Source organism: Alligator mississippiensis, chromosome 8 (genome assembly GCF_030867095.1).
Source record: "Alligator mississippiensis isolate rAllMis1 chromosome 8, rAllMis1, whole genome shotgun sequence".
In the NCBI taxonomy this organism is placed as follows: domain Eukaryota; kingdom Metazoa; phylum Chordata; order Crocodylia; family Alligatoridae; genus Alligator; species Alligator mississippiensis.
Window position 1 is genome coordinate 21,957,307 of NC_081831.1, and position 20,425 is coordinate 21,977,731.

The window sequence follows — 20,425 nt, forward strand, 5'->3', positions numbered from 1 at the left end:
CTGAGATCAGAGCTGCAGCAGGACTTGCTGGGCTGTTCCGGTAGCTAGGGACCAACTAGTACCTTCCTGATTCCTCACTAACTCAAGTTCTGCCTGGGTGCAACAACCCTGCTGGCTCCTGTAATGGGAGATCAGCCTTATTGGCAGCAGTCTCCTTCCTTAATTATGGCAAGTGAATCTAAGCATTGGTTCTTAAGCTCATTAAGTCATGCAGTTTCAGTGGACTACCTAGCACTGCTGGTTCCATGTCTAGCCTAGTTATTTACACACTCACCCACGTAAATTATATGTTGGTACATGGCTCAGATCTGTCCTGAGCTGAGTGAGGTTGTGGATTGTCCGACTGTGCTCAGGCAGCTTTTAGACTTCAGCTTTAAGTTTGTTTTTATTTCCAAATGTGCATGCAAAACCACTGGCACATCACAGCACTGGGTCACAATGAGCGCGAGGGCGGGATTTCTGTGGGTGAAGCTGGTTCCAGTGTTTGGAGGAAACACACACATTGGCACATGGTTCACTGAAACATTCTCTCAAAACAATCTAAACCGAGACCATCTCTAGTGCAAAAAGCCACCAAAAGAAACAAACACGCAGCTCTGGGAGGTTTCAGTCTCGTTTCTTATGGGTGGACAGACACATGGCAGAGGTGGGAACGGCAGCCATGGGGTGTGGAGTGGATGGGTAAAACCTTCCTTTAGAACTGGCCTGCTCAGATGGAGGTAACTCACATGTTGTCAGTTACCGGGGACAGGATTCTCCCCCTAAAAGAAACAACAAAGTGTTTATCACCTATTTACAGAGTTGCCTTAAGGGGAAAAAACCATCTGACACTGGGACCAAGGGATGGTTCAGATAGAGTCTGGCTTTATAAATGAGTGAGCAACAGCTGCTGGTCACTGTGGGATGTTTGTACAGCTTCATTCACAGGCAAGCAATGGGAGTGTGAGCTGTGTAAGGGCTGTAGTTCTGCATCCCTGGTTACAGGCTGCCTCCATGAGCTCCTTGAGAAGATGGGGAATTCCTGGCATAGCAAAGGGAGCTAGCAGCAGGTCTCCTATGGTTCTGGGTTGTTGATGTGCCTGGGTGGCTTCCCTCAGATCTGTGGCAGGGACAGCCTTCAGTGACTTCTTCCTCATGGAGGAGTGTTTTATGCATTGGGGAAACTAGGCTGGGTGGCTTTGGAACCAAGACAGCACGTACCCAGACATCAGCATGCCCAGCTCCCTGGCTGCAGCACAACCCTCCCCACTGGGTCTGCTGCTCTGGGAATCAGGCATGCTGGTGACTGCTGTTTTACAAGTTTTCACCACCTAGAAAGGGACGGGGTGAAACCTATGGCAAAAACAGGGCCTCCAGGCAGATGGACCACAGAGATGCTCCTTTCAGGCATGGTGGCCCCAGCATCATTGCGTAGTACCAGGAGATGAGTCTACCCTTGTTCACGGAGGTGGATGCACCCCTAAGCACAGAGCTTTCCTTCCATACAGGCCTGTCCTCCGTTCCTCCCAGTCACTGAAATGCCTCCTGTGCCAACTGACATGGGCCCATGAAGGCAGCCTCCAAAATGACAGTGGTGTCAGTCAGTCATCCCAAGTCTTTGGTCTGCCTGAATGGAATCCCAGGAGCCAGGCCACAAGGGTGCTGCCAAGGTCTATCAGTGCTGGGGTTTGAGCAAACATGGGTGGCAGGACAGAGGAGCTGGCTGCTTCCAAGAACACATCTGGGCAACCAGGCCAGTCTTTGAAGGACGTGATGCTCAGACGCTTAAACACTTGACAACTGCTACGGTTACAGCTAAACAACATTGTACCATCCATCTACGTGGGACGAGAGAAAGGGAGGAGAGAGGCAATGCAGAGAAGTCCTCCAGGCTGCTGCAGATGCCCCTGAATTAGTGCTCACATGCTTGGAAACCCAGTCGCCTCCTTGCACTGTGCGGGGTTCAGGGAGCTCCTCTGCAGGGCTCTGCTTCGTCTTTCCTGCCCCCACCCCCACCCCTGCCACCTGAAATCAGAGCAGCCTTGGTCCGAGACACACACGGGTGCCAGGAGCTGCTCCGCGGTCAGGAGGTGAAGTAGGAGCTCTGCATGGAGTAGAGCCGGTCAATGGGGTTCCCCACGCGCGCCTGGAGGAGGCTGGCCTCGGCCGTCGACAGCAGGCAGTCACCCAAGTGGCCGATGCTGTCACTGTCCATGTCATGGAAAACGCCTTCTGAATCTGGGGGAGGGAGGGAGCAAAGTGAAGGAGGAGCCAATGCCTGCCCAGGTGGCTAGGGCTGCAGGACTGCCCCCCACCAGCTTGTGGCACACAGAATGAGCGGGAACAGGAACTGTGCCACTGCTCAGGCTGGGTGCAGCTTGGCCCAGGTAGGGCCCAGCATGAGGCCTAGGTGCCCTTCCCCCAGTGAGGGCCCCCTGGCCACTTCCCCCCCCCCAGGCAAGCCTACACCCCCAGTCCTTTGTTTCCCTAGCCCCTCTTTCTGGTAGCCAGGACTGCATCACCCATAGACCCTCTGCCTTGACCTCTGAGCCCTCACATGGGTTAGGGCCCAGTGCAAAACACTTAAAACCTGCTCCCAGCTGCAATGCGAGGAATAGCTGTCACACATGAGGTCCCCATGTCCTGTGTTGTGCCCTGATCAGAGTGAGGGGCCATAAGTCAAGCCCAGGGGCAACAGCATCCTCAGCTTTGCAGCATGTACTGCCCAGTGACAGAACACCCCAGCCTCAGGCTGCCTGTGCATTTCACCCCATGTAGAATCATAGAAAATGAGGGTTGGAAGGGACCTCAGGAGGTTGTCTAGTCCAACCCCCTGCTCAAAGCAGGACCATCCCCAACTAGATCATCCTAGCCTCGGAATGGACAGCACCACACCAGGGTGATGGTCATTACCAGCTCCACTTCCTGGACCTGTATCCCAGGAGGCTCTCAGCACAACTCTAAATGATGCACACATGAGACCCACAGCACCCCTGTCCCAGCCCACTGCCCTGCCAAGCCACCGCAGCTTGCCTGGCATTTCTTCCTGCTGCCAGCTCTGGCTGGCAGGCATCAGATGCAGCTTTGCTACAGAGCCGCACCAGCCTCCTGGCCGGCCCCTTACCATAGGGATGTAGATGGTCTCCTGGCAGCTGGGGTGGTGTGAGCCCTTGTCTGTATAAGTCTGTGCTGTAGCTGTTCTGATCCAGGGGCAGCAGCTGCTGCTGGGGGATCCGGGGATAGGGGACCATGAGTCCGTCCAGTCCATGAACACTTGCGCCATCTAATGAGCAATCAAGGGAACAGGATGAAGAAGCAGGACAGGACATGTGATGATGGGCTTTGCCCTTTGCATTCAGCACTACAGCTATATACCCAGGACGCTGTGGATATCCCCAGGGACTGTCATCAGGAGCTGTGCAAGCAGGCAGTGAAAGGCAGCACCATCTGCCAGGAGAAGCAGGAGGGGATGGTGTCTCTGCTGCTCTGGGTTAACAGCAGATGTGTTGTTTAGCAGGTAACCGGGTGGAAATCCTAATTCACCTGCTGGCAAAAGAGTTGAGCCCCTGTCGTCTGGTCAGAAGCAGTTGACCTCAAACATACAGTGCAGAGGCCATTCTGCAATGATAACTGACCCCTTCCCTGCATCCCCTTGACCTATATACACTATGCTGCCCTCCATGCTAGCCTGCAGCCTTGCTCCAGTGCTGCCAGGCCGAGGTTCCCTTCTCTCCTCACAGCCCTGAGGACACCAGCCTGGCCCCTCCTGTGGGCTTCCCACCCATCCAAGGAGGTCCAAGGAGGTGATACTTCCCCTCTACAGGGCACTGGTCAGACCGCAGTTGGAGTACTGCGTGCAATTCTGGGCGCCACACTTCAAGAAGGATGCGGATAACCTGGAGAGGGTCCAGAGAAGGGCAACTCGTATGGTCAAGGGCCTGCAGACCAAGCCCTATGAGGAGAGACTAGAGAAACTGGACCTTTTCAGCCTCCGCAAGAGAAGGTTGAGAGGCGACCTTGTGGCTTCCTATAAGTTCATCACGGGGGCACAGAAAGGAATTGGTGAGTATTTATTCACCAAGGCGCCCCCGGGGGTTACAAGAAACAATGGCCACAAGCTAGCAGAGAGCAGATTTAGATTGGACATTAGGAAGAACTTCTTCACAGTTCGAGTGGCCAAGGTCTGGAACGGGCTCCCAAGGGAGGTGGTGCTCTCCCCTACCCTGGGGGTCTTCAAGAGGAGGTTAGATGAGTATCTAGCTGGGGTCATCTAGACCCAGCACTCTTCCCTGCTTATGCAGGGGGTCGGACTCGATGATCTATTGAGGTCCCTTCCGACCCTAACATCTATGAATCTATGAATCTATGAATCCTCACCTTCACTGTCATCATTGCTCTGCCGGCTGCTGCGGCCTGTGCCACGGCCTGTCCCCAAGCGTGGATTGCCCAGCTGGTCCTGCTCCTGCTGCTGCTGCTGCTGTTGCTGCTGCCTGCGTGCAATCTTTTTCATCTGCAAGAAGCAGTGGGAATTTCCCAGCAAGAATGGGGGTGAGTCACAAATGATTTGTGTTTTTTTCTGCTGCCTTCAGGAGAGTCTTTCAAAGGAAATCATTCCAGGAAATCATCTTTCAGTTTCCAGCTGCAATTATCTCCTGTTTTTACTTTGTCACTTGTCCCAAGTGGGACATCCGAGATGTTACAGGGTGGGAAAGGGAGAAAGTGGGACAATGCCTCTTCCCCCCACCTCAGGGGATCATGTTGAGATTTCACCCAGTGGAAGAAAATAGTAGAAAACAAAAAAATTAGGCATTTGGAACACGATCTCCTGAAGAACCCTGGCCCCTCCAGGAGGGGAGCTGCCCATCACTGCTTCTCCAGTTCTGAGCAGTGGGGCTGTTCCCTTCCGCTCAGAGTGGGTTGTGGTGTCCTTGACTCCTGTACAGCACGTGCTGAGTGGGACGGGGGCGGGCACCACTCACCTTGGCTCTCTGATTCTGAAACCAGACTTGCACTACTCGGACGGTCAGGCCGGTCTCAGCCGCAAGGGTCTCTCTCACCTATCAGCCAGAGAGGGAGGAGAATTTGGGTCAGGACCTGGTTACATTGCAAAGGGTCTGGCTGAGGAAAACCCCTTCATGACGGGTTTGTTTCCACATGTGATGAGCCCAGAATCTTGGCACATGGGCTGTTGTTGGGGTGCTGTGTTGCCGCTCAGCCCATGCCCTGTCCCAAGGGGACTTGGTAGCTCCTTCTGGAGCAAAGCTTCCCAGGCCCTGCCCTGGACCCTTCAGGCAGCATGGCTGAGTGTCTCATTGCCAGGTACCAGGCAGAGACAGGACATGAGGCCCAGTGCCATCTGGCCACAAGGACAGCGGTGTGAGGGCCCTCCCAGCACAAACTCTGGGCTGCAGGCCATGCCTGGGGTGGAGGAGAAGGCGTCTCTGATCCTTGTACCTTTCTGCAGGGCTTAGAGGAGACCTCAAAGGAGGCTTTAAACGCTCGTCGCTGCTGGGTGGTGAGGATAGTGCGCGGGCGCTTGGAGCGCTTGTGGTCCTTGCCTTCATCGCCGCCTTTACCATGTGGGTGGCTGCCATCCTCATCCTCGCTTTTCACTGCATGGGGAAGCAATCACAGTTACTGCCCCAGCTTGGCCAAGCCCCAGCCTTCTTGGCTCCATTCCTAGGCCTGTGAAGCCAGGAGCTGCATGGGCGCTGGATCCCCCCAGATGCAGCAAAGGCCATAACCATGACTGCTCTTTGCACAGAGCTGTCCATTTCTAACCTGGAACTCCTCCTCTGCCTAGACAGGATTGGGGCCCAACTGGCTCACTCCCCTTCCCACTCCTCACCACTCAGACTTAAGCCCCAGCTTCTTTTCCTGTCTCAGCACCCTGGGGAAAGATGCTCTATAAGAAGGACAGATGAAGCACTTAAGCCCTGGGCACTTCTTGCCTTGCTCATGTCTCTTGACACACAGCCCCTTCCCTTGCCCATGCCCCTACCTGCTCTGCCCTGCCCAGCCCCCTCACCAGACTCAGTGGGCGCAGGGCTGATGGCGCTCAGCATCTCCTTCTCCTTCTCATAGTCACTGCGGCATAGCAGCTGCCCCTCCTTGAGCACAAACTCGTCCCCACGCTGCAGGCGCCGCTCGCACTCGCAGCAGTAGAAGCAGTGGACATGGTAGACATTCTCCAGCACCCGCATGATGAACTCGGATGGGGCAATTGCCTTCAGGCAGCTGCTGCACTTCGTCTGGAACAGCCTGTGCAGCCAGGGAAGAAACAGGCCATCAGGCAACAGAGTTGGGATTTGGGATGGGGTAGGGGTAGGTGTAGGAGAGGGGAGGCTCAGGTGGCATGGGGAAGGGGGTAGAGACTAGGCTTAGAAGGCACTGCGGCTGGTAAAGGCTCAGCAAGGGATTGGCCTGGGGCTCTGTTAGGGCATGGAGGGTACTGGAGCTGAGGTTGGTGGGCGGAAGTGGGGCAGCGGAAGGGTTCTGGCTGTGGGGGTGGAGGGGAGGAGCCACCATGGCCAGGGCAATGCGTCAGGCATGGAGGGGTAATGGCTGCTCCCCCTACCCCAAGCTGGCATTCCCACAGCACAGCATCAGCGTTGAAGTTGGCAGCTAGGGCAGATGTAGGGCGTCTGGGTTCCCAGTGGACTGGGAAAGTCTCCCACAACTGAGCTGAGCATGGTGGCCCAAAGCAAGGCAGGGGAGGCAGAAAACTAACAGCCCCAGGGTGCCAAGATGAAATGGAGTTTAAGATGTCCACCTGAACAACACATGCTGTTCTGGGACTGCAGCTGGTCTTTAGCTCAGGTCACTGCTGCCCCTGCCCTGTGCTGCCTTTCTCTTGGTTCCCTCCCAGTTTCTGTGGTTCCTGTGAGGAACAGGGCCTGCCCCACCAGTGACTTAGAGCCCTGGGTTTCTCTCCTAGATGGGGCAGCACCTTTCTGGGCACAGAACCAAGAGCCTGCCCAGCCAGCCAGACTTCCTCCCAGACCACTAAACCACTCTAATGACCAAGTCCCGGAGGGCTGAACACTCTCCTGGCAGAGAAAGCCACAGGGGAGAGGCTGTATGTGCCCCAGACAGCATCCAGAGAGAGAAACCCACATTTGCTGAGCGCCCTGCGTTCACAGCAGATGGTTCTGATGAAGTAATTTGGGATCTAAACAAATGTGAGCACGGTGGCTGCCGGCTGACAGCTTCTATTTAGCCACTTGACAAGAGAAAGTAATAAAATGGGGATTAATTAGGCTGTTGTTTAAACACACAGGATCTTCCCCACCAGCAGGGAACTCATAAACTGGGATTGAGAACAAGACTGGGTTAATCCTCCTGGCAAACTCTGCAGAGCAGGATGAAGAGGATTACAGGGGAGGGCTCATCCCTTCCAAATACCACCATGGATTTGTGCTGGAGCAATGGCTCCCGCCTCTAGTGCCTGGGACATTCCAACTGGAGTCGCGTGGGATCTCTCACCCCTCTTCTGTATGCATGCATGTGTGCGTGCATGCCTCTCTGTCTTTCTCGGGCTCTCCCCTCTCTTTGTCTTTTTGCAATTCATGTTTAATTTTTAATTGAGTCTGAGATGGAAAAGGTTCAGTGTAAAGGATGCTGCAATCATGGAATCAGGTATTTCAAACTCAGACTCATCCTCACGCCCACTCCCCTTAGTCTGAGTTCCTTGCACAGACCTCCAAGGTGAGTCACGGTGAATCTGTGCCCTCAGCCTGACACTGACACCCAGCACTACAACCAGAGGGGAAAGGAAAGCACAGTCCCTTCCATTACCTGGACTCAGTTATAGGCCTATGCCTTGCTGCTGAGTCAGGGATTATTTATGTTCCTACACCCAAAGCCCCAGAGGTTACACAGCAATCACCCAGTCTGACCTCCCTGGTGTGGGATTCCAGCATTGACCAACTCCCTGCCAAAATGGCTGGAGCAGCTCTCCTAGGACAAGTCAGGTGGCCTTGCAAAGACTCCACACAGTGGAGAATTCAAAGACTAATGGCTAATTCCCAGCTAATGACTGACTTCCCAATCACACCTCTCTCATTCCAGTGCCAGGCACTGGACCTGGTGGAGCTTTCATTTACTACAGAGTAGTTAGGGTGAATCATAGCAAGTACAGGAAGCCAGAGCACATGTCCCTGCAGGTGCCTGCACTCCTGGCTTCCAGTCCACATGTTTGGACCATCCTGGCCATAGAGAATCAACCACCAGATGATAGGCTAGGTTAATTTTTCCCCGTGATGCACTTAAGTCCTGATCTACCCAGAACGAAGACGCTTTGGCCAGTCCAAGCTGACGGCAGGTCTCAGCTGGTTCCTGTTCCTGGAAGCAGTGGCTGCAGCCACCTGTGTCCTCAAACCTGGGAACTTCTCACCCAGCCTGTGGCTTTGGGCCCAGCCTGTGGCTTTGGGCTACAGAACAGAGGCATAAAACTGGAAGCAGAAGTATCAGGAAGGTGGGCATCTCTGGCCGAGGCACTAGCCTGGTAGTGTCCTGGGCTATCCTGACTGGGTCAGAGCAAGGAGCAAGGATCTGTAGCTGGCACAAATGGGACACCTCTCCCTCCTGGCCCTACGAATCACAGGACCTGATAGAAGACCTGGAGACAGTGCCTGAGGCACATGTTCGAGCTGGCAGAAGAGGCCTGCTTGTCCGCAGGCCAGCTAGCCTGTTTATCCTCCTGCTCTGGACAAGGAGGTTGGCAAGTGTTGTTAAAGCAGTCTGTCATATGCCAGCAATCTTGCCTGGATTGCTCCTGGAAGGGCTTCTCGGATGCTGCCCAGAGAAGGATGCTGCGACCTAACTCAATAACGCCTTGGCACCACAAGCCCCGCACCCTCTGTCTCCCAGCTAAGCCCCGAAAACAAATCCGTGCTGCTTTGTACTAATTGAAGAAAACATTCAGCAAGCAGCTCATAAACACGGTGTCAGCTCGCATTACACAAAATTAAAATTCTCAGCCCCGGCAACACCAGGAATTCCTAAAGAGGCTGGTTTTAATATCGCCCGAATCCGTTTAAGTCAAGGTAATATTGTTTGGGTTGCCATAGAAACAGAATACATCTCCATTGCCGCCAGTGGGCTGCAAGGGGAGATGGGAGGCTGCGTCGGGAGCACGGTGACACGATGTCTGAAAACATCGGCCCACAGAAAACACACGAGGGGAGACAGCTGACACTAACTGGGTTCCAGGTTCAGTGCTGGAGGTGACCTTAGCTGCTTAGCACCAGCAAAGGTTCTGGGCTAGCCACCCAGCACCTGGGAGCTCCCTGTGCCAAAGACAGAAGCATCATGGAGGGCTTCCAAACCCGCACACCCCCTCTACCAACACATGCGCCCCTCTCCTAGAAGCACCACACCGAGGTTAGACTGCATGGCCCCTTCACTGCTGAGACAGTGCTGGTTTCACAACCAGGTTGTTTCTGTCCTAGGGTGCAGAACAGTGTCAGATGGTCAGAGCTGCCTGCTATGACTGACGCTGGCCCCATGAGGATCCCTGGACAGCAACATACACTTCCTGGCCCCGCGGCTTCCCAGGCAGGGGGACAGGAGCATTAGAATGGAGGTTCAAACGCACCTTTGGGCTCAGGCAGCAGGCAGCTTCCCATGAAGACGACCCACATGTGACGTGGCTCAGACCCCCCCGGCCAATACATGAATGGGTTTGTCTTGTGGTCTGTCTGCTTTCTGTTGTTTCACCGGCTTTCGGCCACTAGCAGACTCGAGCTGGTAATACCATGGCTGCCAACACAGCCATTCAACCCTGCAGAGCTGGCCGCGTTGCTGCCCGGGGCTCTGCTGTCTGTGCAGAACGCACTGCAGAAGACTGCAGGCAGACAGAGGGCCCAGGCACTGCCCCTCCCAGCAGCTCCCGTGGGCTGAGCAGCAAGTTCTAGAGAACTTCTCTGACTAGTTGTGCTGGCACGGAAAATCCTGACCCAGGCCTGGGAAGGGTAATTTGGAGCATATGAGATTGTCCTGACAGGATTAAAAGGTGTTAATGAAGCAAGGAGCAAGGCACCCTTGAAAGCTGGGAGGCCGGTGCTTCATGAAGTTGGCTTATTTAGTTAGGGTTTAGTCAAAATGAAGCAGTCCAGGCTTAAGCGAGGTCTGTTTACCTAGCACTGAGCTGCGAAATCCATCCTCGCCGTCTGAAATATTGAAGTGGAACTTGTAAAGCCTCTTTCCAGATTTCAGGCCAGGGCAAGGAGCTGGGGGCAGGGGTGGGATACAGAGGGGAAACACAATGCACCCTTTCATCCCAGGGAGTTGATTTCACTCCTGCCACAATAGCAGATTCACCCTTCACCAATATGAGGTGGGGGAGAGGGGTTAAGGGCGAAATTCCCCTCTGCTTGGTTTCCAAGTGGTGCCAGCAACACGGAGGCTGGAGCACTGCGAGTTTGGGGAGACGAGTTGTTACCTCCCTCCTGTTCCTTCCAAAGCATTCACTGGACTCCCTGGTGAATGCCTCTGGGAAGGGGCGCTTGCCTACTGTCTATGGCTGGGGATACTCAGACAATCAGTCACAGCTAACAATGCTGCCATTCTCTCACTGATGGCAGTTTGGAGAAGCAGGCCCCTCCTCCTGGCCGATCCCGAGCCATTGCTACCTGCAGAAGATCCTGGCTGAGCAAATTTACTTCACGCTGTTGCCAGGCAGGCTTGGGTCCTTGCTCCCAGGCCACGGGGAAGCTCTCTGCTTGCCCAGCCAGTCCCCAGAGACCTGAGCTGCCCATTCATCTGCTCTGAAAGGGGAAGGTTTTCCCTGGGGGTGACTAATGCTTGAAGCTGTGAACACTGGTGAGCTCCTGGGATGAAGCTTGGCTTAGGTGTGGAGGCAGCAGGCAGGATGGGGGAGCTCAGGTGAGGGCTGCTGTGCGCCCACCAGGTTACTCCCATCTTTGGCAGAAGGTGTGAGGCCTAAGGGGGAACTGCAGGGTGAGGAGCCCTCTGTACCATGAGGATGCTGGATGCCACTTCTGTGAGGAGGGGAAGTGGAGCACGAAGCCTGCTAAGACCTGCTATCTAGATGGTGACAATACACAACAGAGCTCATGCTTGTGGACTGTTTCCAGACCCGTGTAGTGCCATAAACTCATGCAGAGCACTTGGTAGCAACTGCCGGGCTCCAGCACACTCCACTTCAGGCCTACAAAGGCCTCTGAAAGCAGCTGCTTTCTGACAGAAGATGCTTTCCAGCCTTGCTCAGAAAATACCCGGCAGCAGCGGGCTTCCCTGCTTTGTGTCTGGGGAACTGGCGCTCTCAGCCAGCCGGGCCCTAACCCCCGGCACTGGTGGTGTAGAGCCAAGACGTCTGACCCACAGAGACTGGTTCTTGAATCCCATTGCACCTTCCTCTGCCATTCAAGCCCACTTCCCACCTTAGAGCCAAGCTCAAGGTCTCAGCCCTTATCATCACTGATGTGCAGTATCTTGTCACCTACCAGGCCCAGAGCATCTCTAAGACAAAGACCCTGATCAGAAACTCTTCTGCCAGAGACAGACCCTTTTTGGGGGCTGGTCTGGGACTATGAAACACACTTCCCCTGGAAACCAAAGCCCAAAGCATGGACATCACTGCCTTCCACGTCCAGATGCTTCTTCAATTTACATAAATATTGCAGAGGGTGAACACTTGAAAAAAAAAGTCCTCAAAAACCAAAACTTCCCCCAAAAGCCCCACCCTGTGCCGGGCAGAACCCTCCCCTGGGGAGCAGCGGGAAAGAGATAACTTCATGCAGCGGCTGTTTGTTATGTCACTTCATGCCCTGCTGGACAGCCCTGGGTGAGATGGTGGTGGGAAGGAGCATAAGAATGTGAATAGCACAGAACAGAAACCTCCACAATGAGTCCAGGGAGAAGCTAACAACAGTGCAGAACTTTTCCAGCTAGTGGGATTGACCGTTGCTCCTGGCACTTTGGATCTTTAAAGCAGATGTCACATGTTTTCACTATAGGCAGGAGAGGGACACAATGAACTTCGGGGCTGGGATGGCAGACAGGGGAGATGTTTGCTTAGTCCCCTCAACCAGCCATGAGCACTGCTTTGTTTGAGGGCGCTCAAGCATGGCAGCACCAGGCCTGCAACTCACCAGCACAGCTCTGAGTGGCTGGACCCTGCCCCATCCTCCAGGCTGGTTCAGAAGAGGATAATTGTTATAACCTTGCTCTTAGCACCTGGGACTCAAGCCATTAATGTCGGGGATGGGGACCAGCGCTTAAATATAAAACCGAACAACAAACAAAACACCCGACGAGGTTCCTGAAGCCGCCGAGATTCATAAATATTGAAGTGCCACGAGTGAAATGCTACTGAAAGATTTAATACAGTGCCGCCGCTCTGTCCCTCAAGGGGTTAAACCCCCCACTGTGAGGATATTACTGCCAGTTCTGTGGCACGGAGCCATCACCATATAATCTGATGAACTCTTTTATTAAATTTCACAGGCCTGTCTTCTTTATTAAAATCTCCCAGAATTCATAGGGCGCCTGTCATATCGCTGCTGAATGCTAACAAAAAAATGTGTTTTCTCTGGGTGTCACCAGCAAGGGGCTGCGCTGTGGGGAGTGTTCCTGGCAGGTGGCAGGGTGGGGGCTGCCTTTGGCCAAGGAGGGTTGACAGGGCCCCCGCTCCATGCCCAGTCTTCTCTGTGCAAACCAGAGGTAGAAAAAGAGGCTCAGTGAGAGAACTGTTTCAGAACCCCATTGGTTTACTGGAGTGTTACAGACAGAGAGGCCCCCTGTGATGAGGTGCAGGTGAGCTACCTGGACTGGCAGGCAGTGCCTGCTGCCAGGACATGGTGGTCATGGTGCCATTAGCCAGGGACAGTGATGAACCTGGGATCTCAGGCTCCTGGTCACCTGCAGATTCTTAGTGAGGTCAGGCCTCAGTAGCAGGGCTGCGTGGAACAGCCTGGGACAAACTGGGCCCAGCACCATCTCCTTTCCAACTGGCATCTCAGACAATGAGGGGTGCTAGGGTCTGCAGCAGAGAGCTGCTGAAATGCTTACATGTTTGTTTTTAAATCACCCATATTCTCTGGCTGCAAGACAGTCCCTTCCATATAAAGCCCCCACTTGGGCAGAGCAGAGCTGCCTGTCTGTCCATCCACCTGACTCTCCACATCCTACTGGTCTTACCTGAGCTACAAGGGACACACCTACAAGTCCAGTGATTTGTTCCACTGTCCAACTGAATTCAGAACTAATGATGGTAGAAAGCTGGCTTGCCCTCTTCCTGTCCTCTGCAGTGGACACAACCACCACAGCACTCACTGCTGTACGGTGGGAACCATTCCCAGGCAGCTCTGACCTGTGCTGGAAGCTGCTCAGGGCAGGGAGTCTTGCCCTATGCATCATGGAGTCCTTGATGCCAGGGCCACACAAGCCCAGGCTGGCCAGGGGCCTGGCTCCCTCCTGCCCTGCACCTGGAACAGTTACTTTCCCATGCAAAGTAAGTGGATGCTGCCATGGGCAGAACTTTGCATGGAAGGCCACAATATCATAAGGGCAGAGCACTGGAGCTCCAGACCCAGTGAACACTCTGAGCAATGCTATATGCATGAAGCTAGTACAGTCACATGCTAACACCAAGCTCCCTGCAGCCACAACCCCCTCTGTGACTCAGTTTCCTCCTCTGTACAGCAGAGGTGATAATACCAACTTGCCTACTTAACATGGCAGCAGTGACGGGACTGGCTCTATATGTCTCTAAGCTACAGCAGCCACAGTGCCGGGTCAGGTTCAGGAAGAACATGGGCTCAGTATAATTATGCTATCCCCTTGAATGAATGCATCGCAGGGGAGTGAGACCACAGCTTGCCTGCACGGGGGAAGAGAACTTGGACTGAGATGGGTGGAGGGGGTTAAAGCTGGGTGGGAATCAGAAACTCCAAGCAACACACTCTTATTCCAGAATAGGAGCAGTCACAAAGGGAATGAATCGGGTATCCCAGACTAGCTCCCTGTGCAGACTCAAGTCAGTGAACTTGAATTAAAGCAGCAGAGAAGGGACAAGAGGGCCTGGCTTTCTGACAAGCTCAGCATCCAGCAACAGCTAGATGCAGTAGGGGCTTCAAGGCGGGGATACCCATACACTGAGACCCAACTACCTCACGAGCACAGAGTGCTCACACATCCTCCTGAGACTGGATTCCCCAGTACCCTGCCTGACACAGTCCTTCTTCACACTAGTATAAGGTACTTAATGGCACTTTCCACAAGCTTTGCAGTGTTGCAAGAGATGGGTGGAGGGTATGATATGGGCATGTGAATCTCTGGGTCTTGGCCTAACACTCAGAGGACCTGTTTGAAAAACAGACTCATCCTTTTGCAGGAAATCCCAGCAGGCTGAAAGCACTTGCTGTGCCCAGTAGGAAAGGCTGAAATATCAGGAATGATCAGGAAACAAACAGAAACATTCCAAACATTTTCCAGGTGGAAATGACCATGACTGAAAATTTCAACATTTTAAATGGAGACAACATATGATTTTGTGTCATGCTTTTGGGCTTGAAATAATAGTAACGCCAAAAAACCAAACACAACCAAAACCAAAACTAAAAAAAGTGGTTGAAACTGAAACATTTTGGTGGAAAACATTAGTTTTGACCAACCAAACAGCTCTCCACCCCCATCTGTGAAAGACCTCACTGGGAAGTGCCATTTGCCTTTAGAAACAACAGATGAAGTTTGCCCCATGATCCTAGGTGCTCAGTATGAGTCATGTTGCAGGCACTGCTGGATTCCTGATGCTGTTCCCTTCTCCCGTCTCTTGAGAAGTGGTCCCTTGTGGAAGGGAATCTCCAGCTGTTCCCCCCCTTGTGCCCCCAGCACACTTGCTTTCCAGCTGGCAAAGCACAAACCAACCAAGAAGCTTGCTCCGGGTATGTGAATTTCAAGTTGGAGTTATCAATTCATATTGATTTTGTGCTGCCTTATTGGACGTCAGTGCAAAGCCTCGGCGGGCTATATTAGTATTCTCGGCATGGGGAAGGGTTCCTTCCCAAGTAGCTAGGGGTGATATTACCGATCCAGATAGTATCCAAACTCAATATCCTGTTTCTCCTTTTCTCATTTCCTGTTTGCAGGTCTGAATGCCAGCCTTGTCAGAGCTGGGGGTGGGGAGGGAGACAGCAGGACAGTATGTGCGCAAGAGAGGGAGAGGCAGAAAGTGGGGATGTTGAGGGGGGAACGGGAGGGGGAGGCAGGCAGAGGGGCTGCAGACTCTTTTTTATTACAGATTTAATAATGACAAAAGAACATCATTAAACATTCATTAGAATTATTTAATTAAATTTTACTTTGGAGAAAAAAAAGAGATTAGATATGATGCAAAAAGCAATATTGATTGAGAAAAGAACAAGCTGGGGAGACGTGATTTAAATTAAACTCTGGGTGCTCTCGCTCTCTCCTTTTTAAATAGGGAAGAGCAGGAAGGTGATTTGAGGAGCTGAGAAGGAAGAGTCAGTAGCTCATGGTTATCATGTCTCCCCACTCCTGACAGGGAAGGCTCTGGGGCTGGGACCCCACCCAGACTCTCTACAAGGCTGGCATTCACTGCGTCCTGCCCTGTTACCACCATGCAGTTGCAACAAACCCTCTCTCCTAGTGAAATGGCACTAACTGCTCTTGCTAGTGCTGGGGCCCTATACCTGGCTGTGCCGGGCAACCTTGCAGGCTTGAGAGAAGGATGACCCTGGTGTTAAGAAAGAAGGTCAGTTCTTCACTCTGCCACAGACTTTCCATGTGGCCTTGAGCAAGACACCTAGCCTCCCTCTGCCCAGTTCCCTCTCTACAATAAGAATAATACTGCTTCCCCACTATGCAGCAGAGGATGGAAAAGACTATGAACACCAGGCTATGGTAACAGAAACCCTGTTAGATAGAAGAGGTTTTTCACTGGAAACTACTGAGAGGAAGCATCTGCACTAAAAATGTGCGTGTGCAAACCTAACACAACCAGTTTCTAAACCTCCTTGCACTGCTGTGGATGCTCTTACGTGGCTTCCAGAGCAGGTGCCATTAGCTGAGCTCCATCTAGCCAGTAGCGACCACTCTGAAAATGACTTTCCTGCTGCCACACATTTAACTCAACTGCTTTAGAGACAGGCTTAATTATAACAGAGATGACCATTTCCATATATAGGTTGAGGGGGAAGGAGAATGGCAGAGGGAGAATGAGTAGGTAAGGAAAAGCATAGACCCATGGAAACACACACACTCTAGATAACAGCCCATGGGTCCAGATTTAAAAAAAAGCAAAACCAACATAAGCTGGGTCTGAAGTGAGTTACGAGCATTGGCACACATAGGGTTTGCTCTGACTTAATATCATCCCTGTCTTGAAACTGATGCATGACCAAGAGTGAGCCTGGCAGGCCAGGACATCACTCCAGTTGATAGCACAAATACTACGCAAACACCCAACAACCACGAGACTGCCATCATGCTAGTTAGGGAAAACTTTAACCATGTTTCAGCAGGACTGTGATATGTGCGGGGGGAGAGGGGAGTGGTGCATGAGTCTGGTTTACAATTCAATCTGGGCCTCACTCTGGAGGAGGGGGCCATGTCCTACTGTTGGCAGCATGCAACTTGCAGGGCACAGAGGCCAACGGGGTGGTGAGGCCAGGAAAAGAACCACTGACACCAGGAAGGGAGATAAGAGCTGCAGGGAGCAGACCCTAGATACTTCTGGCATGTGTGTGCATCGCAGGTCCCTCTCTGTGCCAGCTGCAAAGGACATGAGACCTGGCTGGGAAATGCTGGCTGCAGCTACAGCAATCTGTGTCTTCTAGCTTAGGGGGCCGCTGGCATATTGGTGGCTGGCATATTTGCCCAGATGGCAGCCACCAGTGCATGCACACACAGAGAACCAAGGAGCTGGGCAAACAAAGAGGGAAGGGGAAGATCAGGGGCTTCATGTCCAGGGGTGCTTAGCACCTCAGAGGGAGCTGCTGCCCTGCTCCTTTAACCATCCACCAGGACTGCAGGTGGGAAGGAAGCTGCAGAGAAACCCATCCAGTGTCTCCAGCTCTTGCAACATTTTCCTTAGAGTTGCTGCTCAGAATTTGGGTTGTTGTGCAACCGTCTCTGCAGATATCCCCACCTGGCACTCCTGGTGCCAGGGGAAGGACTGGAAATCCTGCCTTTGAAAGGCGGAGGAACCACAAGGCAAACCCAGATGTTTGCAGTTGTTCTCAATGGGCACCAGCTGCTAGGATGTGGTGTATGATCTCTGCAACAGGGCGATGATAATGTTGCCCGATTAGATGGTGCCATCTTTAAGGGAGCCACTGTCCCTCCCTTGGGGCCTGTGCAGTCCCTGGCACTATGAAGCAATGTAGTGAAATTCATATTTCAGTAGCTCTGGCTCCCAGATGTAGGCTTCAAGCACTGGAGCAGAACAAGAGGATGCTGCTAAATCAGAGGTCTCACCACCCAGGAAGGCTTTCCCTGTGTTGGCACAGGGTGCTTATTTCAGACCTTGTGGTGTTATTCCCTGTCATCAGGCTGCAGTGGTGCCTTGGGGATTAGAGGGGTCACAAACCATAACCAGCTGCTTGGCTTCTGAGTATTAATGCCCCCCACCCCCGAGAATGATACCCGGGCAGTGAGGCTGCAACAGAGAGACCATGCCAGGACTTCACACCCTCTGGGGGCAAGAGTACTGAGAACTGGGTGCTGGTGAAAGCAGCTTTGTAGAGGATGGAAAGAAGCAAGAGACTAATTTCCAGAGCCTCAGGGCAGGACAGGCCCCTGAGACCAGCCAGGGGATGGCACAGGCTGTTTGGCCTTTCCTTAGGTCCTCAATGCCCCATTTTCACTTTTCTCCTGGTCTTGCAGCACCCATGGACCAACTCCCAAATGGAGCATGAGGATTCCCCTGCAGGATCAGCCTTCCTTAGCCCCTGCAGTGCACGGGGATCAGGGGAAGCCTGACTGGCTCCATCAGTCCCTGCCACATGCCATGGGGAAGGAGCTGGGCTTTAAAAACTAGGTCTGCTTCTCCCTGTCTCTTTAGAGCTCCTGCAGCATCGCTCAGCAATGCACCTGATGCAAGACCCCCACAAGGTGCAAAAGCAACAGTCTGAGGGTCTTTTAATAACAGTTGGTTTGCAAATGACAATGCTGTAACCCACACCTGGCAGCACATCTCCCCTGATGTGCTGAGTTTCTGTGTCCTGCCCCCTTCTCCACCTGCAGCTGCTTTCTCTCCCTTCCCCTTGTGCAGGCCTCAGACGGCTCCCACCGCTCTGGAGCTCATGCCCAGTGGGTCCCCCCAGCTGGGGGATATTGGCCTTGGCACAAGGCGGCTCAGAACTTGTTTCCTGGGCACCTTTGCCCTCACTGGTGCCCTCTGGTGGCCATGTGAGTGACAAAAGACAGAATGTTCAGTCAGTGCACGGCACTCATGCCCAGCTCCAGGTGCAGCCTCCACAGGGCCTGGGGCCAAGGTAACTCTTCCCCACACCCATGCCCCAAATGGAGGGCAGGAAGATGGTTCCATATGATATCTTCCTCTGGGGACAGGCTGAAACTGCAGCCTGATGCCTCATGTATAAATGTCCTGCTGTACCCACAGCATCCCCACCTGAGGGCACAGCTCTGGTGCTCTCTGAGCACACAGGGCAAGGGGCAGAACCTGCCCTCAGTGCTCCCAGTCCCAAGAGATGAGAGGCAGGAAGGGAAGGTGTTTCACCCAAGGTCACCCGGGCGGTCAGTGGCAGAGAGGATCCAGCTCTATATTTTGCCTCGTGTCCTGCCTGACAGCCCACATTCATGCCCAGGTCCAGAGTGAGATAGAGTTTGTCACCACTCAGATGAACACAGTCAGCAAACAGCTTGCAAGGCATGAGAGAAAGATGGAGGATAGAGTGAGGCCTTTGAACACAATGAAATGCCACCATGCAAAGCCCAGCACGAGGTCTGGTTAGTTTACTGGAGTGTTTCTCAGCCATTAGGGGTCACGTTTCCAACCCTTATGCTGACAGCAGGAGGTCTAGACACTGACTAGGAAAAGAGAGAGCAGAACTTGCCCCATATTCCCAGGACTCCAGGAACTGGGGCTTTCAGCAAAGTGCAGATGAGCACGACAGCACCAAACAACAATGGTCCAAGAGTCTCAGACCAAAGGGACACAAACCAGGGAGGAGAAAACAAGCCCCAAAGGAGGAGAGATCAGTCAAAGTAAATTATACTTAATTAAACTGGGGAGATAATGTGCCATGATGGAAGTGCCCCCTCCCTGCACATACCCCCATCAGAAAAACAATCCAGCTGCAACGGGGACGGCCGGCGCGTGGCGGCGGATTTCTTAATCATGCTCAAGGCGCATCTGCATATTTCTTTCATTTTGTAGCAATTATGAAGTTAGTGTTTAATTTCCTGAGCTCTGTGAACAACCAGTGGAGGGAACAGTGTGAGCCGGGGCAGGAATAGCTCCGTGTAATTAACGTCATTAATCACGGCGCACACTTCACTCTCGGCAGGAGACAGGGCCTGTCTTCCCACCTCGCCAGGCAATGCGAAGTGCTCGGGACAGGGAGAGAATCTTGCTGGAATGAGCTCTCAAATGCAGACAGAGTCCTGAATGGGACAATGCTCACCTGTTGCTGTGGCCCCCCTCTTCGAGCTAGGACAACATTGGTTCTAATTAACAGTGAAGATAAACACCGATTCAAACCAGGAACCCCCGACTGTGAGCCCATGGGGCCGTCTCCGGGTCATGAGTTAGGGCCCATTTTCTACCCCTGGTTCTGTGGGGGAAGAGGCATCCAGAAGGCCGAGCGGGGGCTGGGAGTCACGACTCCTGGTTCTATCCCTCTGTTTTGCTGCAGGAGCCCTCACTGTGTGCACCCGTTGAAGGGGGAAGCTAAGTCAACTGCTCTCTCAGGTTGTGCTGGGGAGAAGGGGGCACAAGAAAATGTCAGCATTTGGACCTTTTCCCCAAGCCCTGGGGAAAGGCCTGAGCACGTGTGAACTGCTGTTGTTTCCGCTGACAGTGGCTGTTGCCCCCTCGCTTTCAGTCCAGACCTGCTGCTGCTCAGATGCGGCTGGCAGGTCCCCACCAAGCTGCCCCTTCACCTGGCTCCTGCCGTGCTGCTGTGAGTGCCGCAGGGACTCAGGGAGCTGGGGACAGGGCTCCATTCATCACTGCCTTGTCGAGTGGCTCATTATCTCATTTGTTTGCTGGCTCCTCGCAGCATTGTCACTTCTCATTACTCCACAGCCCTGGGGAAGGGGGGGGGGGGGGGCATAGCAGGGACCTTCCTGCCCAGCACAGCCAGAACCTGGTGGTGAGAAGGATGCACAGGTAGGGACTGCACCTCCTGGCATGCCTTTGTGGTGTCCAGCACAGACTGATAAATCACTGATCCAACCAGGAGAGCAATGCCGACATAGGGTAAGCAACAGGTGC

At 53.3% G+C, this 20,425-nt stretch overlaps 1 protein-coding gene across 3 annotated transcripts in view; it reads right to left on the reverse strand.

The window, feature by feature from the left end:
• Positions 1–366: 366 nt before the first annotated feature.
• The window catches only part of LOC102562364 (LIM homeobox transcription factor 1-alpha), a 36,917-nt gene continuing 16,858 nt past the window's right edge, over positions 367–20,425 (reverse strand). For all 3 annotated transcript variants that reach the window (XM_019485691.2, XM_006277046.4, XM_019485692.2), the window contains 6 exons: positions 6,008–6,240; positions 5,434–5,591; positions 4,959–5,036; positions 4,357–4,489; positions 3,104–3,262; positions 367–2,217 (listed from right to left, as the gene is read on the reverse strand). In XM_019485691.2, coding sequence (XP_019341236.1) covers positions 2,063–2,217; positions 3,104–3,262; positions 4,357–4,489; positions 4,959–5,036; positions 5,434–5,591; positions 6,008–6,240 — 916 coding nt within the window. In that variant the 3' untranslated portion in view covers positions 367–2,062. The remainder of the gene's footprint in view (positions 2,218–3,103; positions 3,263–4,356; positions 4,490–4,958; positions 5,037–5,433; positions 5,592–6,007; positions 6,241–20,425) is intronic.